At 34.2% G+C, this 5000-nt stretch overlaps 1 protein-coding gene across 3 annotated transcripts in view; it reads right to left on the bottom strand.

Moving 5' to 3' along the window:
* The window catches only part of LOC130214192 (microtubule cross-linking factor 1), a 144885-nt gene that overhangs the window by 55158 nt on the left and 84727 nt on the right, over positions 1 to 5000 (bottom strand). For 2 of the 3 annotated variants that reach the window (XM_056445746.1, XM_056445752.1), the window contains exon 6: positions 1021 to 1116. The exons of the other annotated variant lie outside the window; for it this stretch is intronic. In XM_056445746.1, coding sequence (XP_056301721.1) covers positions 1021 to 1116 — 96 coding nt within the window. The remainder of the gene's footprint in view (positions 1 to 1020; positions 1117 to 5000) is intronic. 3 annotated transcript variants of the gene reach the window in all.

Here is a 5000-nt window from a genome sequence, read left to right as displayed (position 1 = left end):
GCTACTTCCAGCAGGATATCGCTCCTTGTCATAAAGCGAGAATCATCTCAGACTGGTTTCTTGAACATGACAAGGACTTCACTGTACTCAAATGGCCTCCACAGTCACCAGTTCTCAATCCAGTAGAGCTCCTTTGGGATGTGGAGGAACGGGAGATTCACATCATGGATGTGCAGCCGACAAATCTGCAGCAACTGTGTGATGCTATCATGTCAATATGGAGCAAAACCTCTGAGGAATATTTCCAGTACCTTGTTGAATCTATGCCATGAAGGATTAAGGCAGTTCTGAAGGCAACCCGGTACTAGTAAGGTGTACCTAATAAAGCGGCCGGTGAGTGTTTATAAAATATAAATATTACTATTAATGACAACATTAATTACACACACAACGGTTTTGAAAAAAAAATGAATCAGAAAGTTATCCACTCATAATTAAAAAAAACAAATCTTATTGATATATTGATCCATCTGATATATTATTGCGCCTGCTGCAGCTATGGTAAGGCCAAACAGTTACTTGATTTTTACTCCAGAGGGAGAGTATAGTTCCTATAAATATCTGCCTTTTTTACATTTGTGTCACTACAGAAGTGTCGAGCTTTAAATAGGAAGATTATCAAAACTCTTTGGTCATTTTTGAGTAAGATGCTAATGGTCTGATTCGATTCAATGATTTATGCTAAGCTAAGCTAAAAGTGCTCCTGCAAGAACTCTGCCAGAACATAGCTGGAAGCGATAGCTGCCCACTGCTCTCTGTGTGTGTGTGTGTGTGGTCTCACTTCTCATTCGTGTGTGTGCACTTGGATGTTTTAATAGCAGAGGACCAATTTCGAGTATGTGTAACCATACTTGACAATACTCACTTCACTTCACTCACTGCAGCCCTACTCTAGGGAGCTGTAAATTGGGCGTACTTTCAGTAAATAAAAAAGTGGAGTGTTCCTTTAAGGCACTGCAAGGACACTGGTAAAGGCATCAGAGGTCTTATGTTGGAGAGGGAGATGGACGAGGCACTGACCTCGGATCTGAAAGTGTGTGGTCTGGTGTATCTAGAGAGTCCCGCGACTCCTCTGGGCCGGTCTACACAGCTCTCCTGCTCCTCCCTGCGCCCGGACTGAGAGTGAGGGACCAGAGGGACAGACGGGACAGACGGACGGACGGACAATAGAGGACACAGAGGGATGTGATCCACAAAAACACACACGCCCAGACAAACAAACACACACACACACACATACACACACACACACACACACAAATGACACCAGAAAGAGTGAGGGGGGAAATACTGGCAAAACTCAAAAGTGTGAAATGCAACAAAGAGTACCTCAAAAAAATTACTGTGATTTAAAGGGACAGTTCACCCAAAAACTGAAAAGTCGGTCAGCATTTACTCACCCTTTACTTGTTTATGAGGGTCTTTCTTTAGTTAGGAAGACTTTTAGAGAAACGTCGAAAACCTGTAACCATTGACTTCCATAGAGTATGTTTTAATAACCACTTTAGGGTGACTAAATTTCACTTTTTTTTTTACCTTTACGAGTGTCTTTTTTCAGCTAGGGAGATATTTTGAAAAATGCTGAAAACCTGTAACCATTGACTTCCATAGTGTTTGTTTTTCTAATGTTTTTCAGATTTCTTCAAAATAGAATCTTTTGCATCCAATAGAATAAAGAAACTCATAATAACCCCTTTATGGTGACTAAATAGTGAGTAAATTTCAATTTTCTTACTTTTATGAAAGTTTTTCATCAGTTAGGAAGATATTTTGAAAAATGCTGAAAACCTGTAACCATTGACTTTTATAGTGTTTGTTTTTATAACCACTTTAGGGTGACTAAATAGTGAGTAAATTTCAATTTTCTTACTTTTATGAAAGTCTTTCATCAGTTAGGAAGATATTTTGAAAAATGCTGAAAACCTGTAACCATTGACTTTTATAGTGTTTGTTTTTATAACCACTTTAGGGTGACTAAATAGTGAGTAAATTTCAATTTTCTTACTTTTATGAAAGTCTTTCATCAGTTAGGAAGATATTTTGAAAAATGCTGAAAACCTGTAACCATTGACTTTTATAGTGTTTGTTTTTATAACCACTTTAGGGTGACTAAATAATGAGTAAATTTCCATTTTTACCTTTATGAGAGTCTTTCTTCAGTTAGGAAGATGTTTTGAAAAATGCAGAAAACCTGTAACCATTGACTTCCATAGTGTTTGTTTTTATAATGTTTTTCCGATTTCTTCAAAATATTATCTTTTGCATCCAATAGAATAAAGAAACTCATAATAACCCCTTTATGGTGACTAAATAGTGAGTAAATTTCAATTTTTTACTTTTATGAAAGTCTTTCTTCAGTTAGGAAGATATTTTGAAAAATGCTGAAAACCTGTAACCATTGACTTTTATAGTGTTTGTTTTTATAACCACTTTAGGGTGACTAAATAGTGAGTAAATTTCAATTTTCTTACTTTTATGAAAGTCTTTCATCAGTTAGGAAGATATTTTGAAAAATGCTGAAAACCTGTAACCATTGACTTTTATAGTGTTTGTTTTTATAACCACTTTAGGGTGACTAAATAGTGAGTAAATTTCAATTTTCTTACTTTTATGAAAGTCTTTCATCAGTTAGGAAGATATTTTGAAAAATGCTGAAAACCTGTAACCATTGACTTTTATAGTGTTTGTTTTTATAACCACTTTAGGGTGACTAAATAGTGAGTAAATTTCAATTTTTTACTTTTATGAAAGTCTTTCATCAGTTAGGAAGATATTTTGAAAAATGCTGAAAACCTGTAACCATTGACTTTTATAGTGTTTGTTTTTATAACCACTTTAGGGTGACTAAATAATGAGTAAATTTCCATTTTTACCTTTATGAGAGTCTTTCTTCAGTTAGGAAGATGTTTTGAAAAATGCAGAAAACCTGTAACCATTGACTTCCATAGTGTTTGTTTTTATAATGTTTTTCCGATTTCTTCAAAATATTATCTTTTGCATCCAATAGAATAAAGAAACTCATAATAACCCCTTTATGGTGACTAAATAGTGAGTAAATTTCAATTTTTTACTTTTATGAAAGTCTTTCTTCAGTTAGGAAGACATTTTGAAAAATGCTGAAAATTGTTTACAGAACAATTGACTTCCATAGTGTTTGTTTTTCTAATGTTTTTCAGCTTTCTTCAAAATATAGTCTTTAGTTTTGAACAGAATAAAGACACTCATAACAATTACTTAAGGGTAACTAAATAGTGAGTAAATTCCCATTTTTACCCTTATGAGTGTTCTTCTTCAGTTAGGGAGATATTGTGAAAAATTCAGAAAACCTGTAACCATTCACTTCTATAGTGTTTTTTTAATAATCACTTTGGGGAGACTAATAGTGAGTAAACTTTAATTTTTTTAACCTTTATCAGTGTTTTTCATCAGTTTTTTTTAACCTTTATCAGTGTCTTTCATCAAAATGCAGAAAACCTGTAACCATTGACTTCCATAGTGTTTGTTTTTCCTGCAATCAAAGTTGATGTTTTTTAGCTTTCCTTATTCTTTTGTGTTCAACAGAACAAAGAAACTCATAATAACCACTTTAGGGGGACTAAACAGTGAGTAAATCTCACTTTTTTACTTTGAGTGTCTTCTTCAGTTAGGAAGATATTTTGAAAAATGCTGAAAAGCTGTAACCATTGACTTCCATAGTTTTTGTTTTTTCGAGAAACTTTTCAAACCACTTTCTAAAACATAAAAATTGAGTACATTTCCATGTTTTACCTTTATAAGTGTATTTTTTTCAGTTAGGAAGATATTTTAAAAAATGCTGGAAACCTGTAACCATTGACTTCCATAGTGTTTGTTTTTCCTGCAATCAAAGTTGATAATTTTCAGCTTTCCTTCTTTTGTGTTCAACAGAACAAAGAAACTCATTATAACCACTTTAGGGGGACTAAACAGTGAGTAAATTTCAGTTTTTTACTTTGAGTGTCTTTCTTCAGTTAGGAAGATATTTTGAAAAATGCTGAAAAGCTGTAACCATTGACTTCCATATTTTTTTTTTTCCGAGAAACTTGTAATGTTTTCAAACCACTTTCTAAAACATAAAAAGTGAGTACATTTCCATGTTTTACCTTTATAGTGTAATTTTTCAGTTAGGAAGATATTTTAAAAAATGCTGGAAACCTGTAACCATTGACTTCCATAGTGTTTGTTTTTCTTGCTATGAAAGTAAATGGGTACAAGTTTTCAGCTTTCTTCAAACTCAAAGTTTAGGGTGACTAAAATGGTGAGTAAATTTCCATTTTTGGGTGAATTTTCCCTTTTAAAAAATGAAGAGAAAATGAAAGAAAATAAAGAAAGAGGCAGCAGGGCTACAAGACGAAGAAGAGCGCAAAAAGAAAGACCAACTTAAAAATAATGGCGTAGGAGAGAGACGAGAAGAGGACGAGAATGAGGAGGAACAGAATCATGGGCTGAAACATCTGGGGATGAAATGAGGGGAGGAGAGAGAAAGAGAGAGAGAAGAAAGGGGAAGGGGGAGAAAAGAATGCAAAACACTGGTTATGAAGCGCATGCGATGGGGATACATGAGTCTTACAACCAATAACCCAAAATGTGCAGTGACGGTAAGATTAAAGTCTAATGGTGTCCTGACAAATCCAAGATCCGGTCAAAACCATCCTCATTTTTTACACAATTTCTAATGGATAATGAACTAATGCTGCAAAATTTATAATATGATTTTCCTAATGAAATAATGCTAATAATAATAATGCTTATGCTAATAATAATTTAGCATTGTATTAATAACAATAATAATAATAGTGTTTGTAATCAGTCCTTGACGATCCTCAGGTGGTGCGAGTGTAATCAGTAGAGACTTGGAGCAGGTGTGAGTATGTGTGTGGCATGACTGAATATGTAGTCCATTAATGGAGGAATTGTAGTCCATGTGCGTTTGTGTGTGAGATCCAGCGATCTGGATCATGACAATAGTAGTACTACTACTA

This window comes from Danio aesculapii, chromosome 2 (genome assembly GCF_903798145.1).
Source record: "Danio aesculapii chromosome 2, fDanAes4.1, whole genome shotgun sequence".
In the NCBI taxonomy this organism is placed as follows: domain Eukaryota; kingdom Metazoa; phylum Chordata; class Actinopteri; order Cypriniformes; family Danionidae; genus Danio; species Danio aesculapii.
This window is presented reverse-complemented; position numbering and strand designations above follow the sequence as displayed.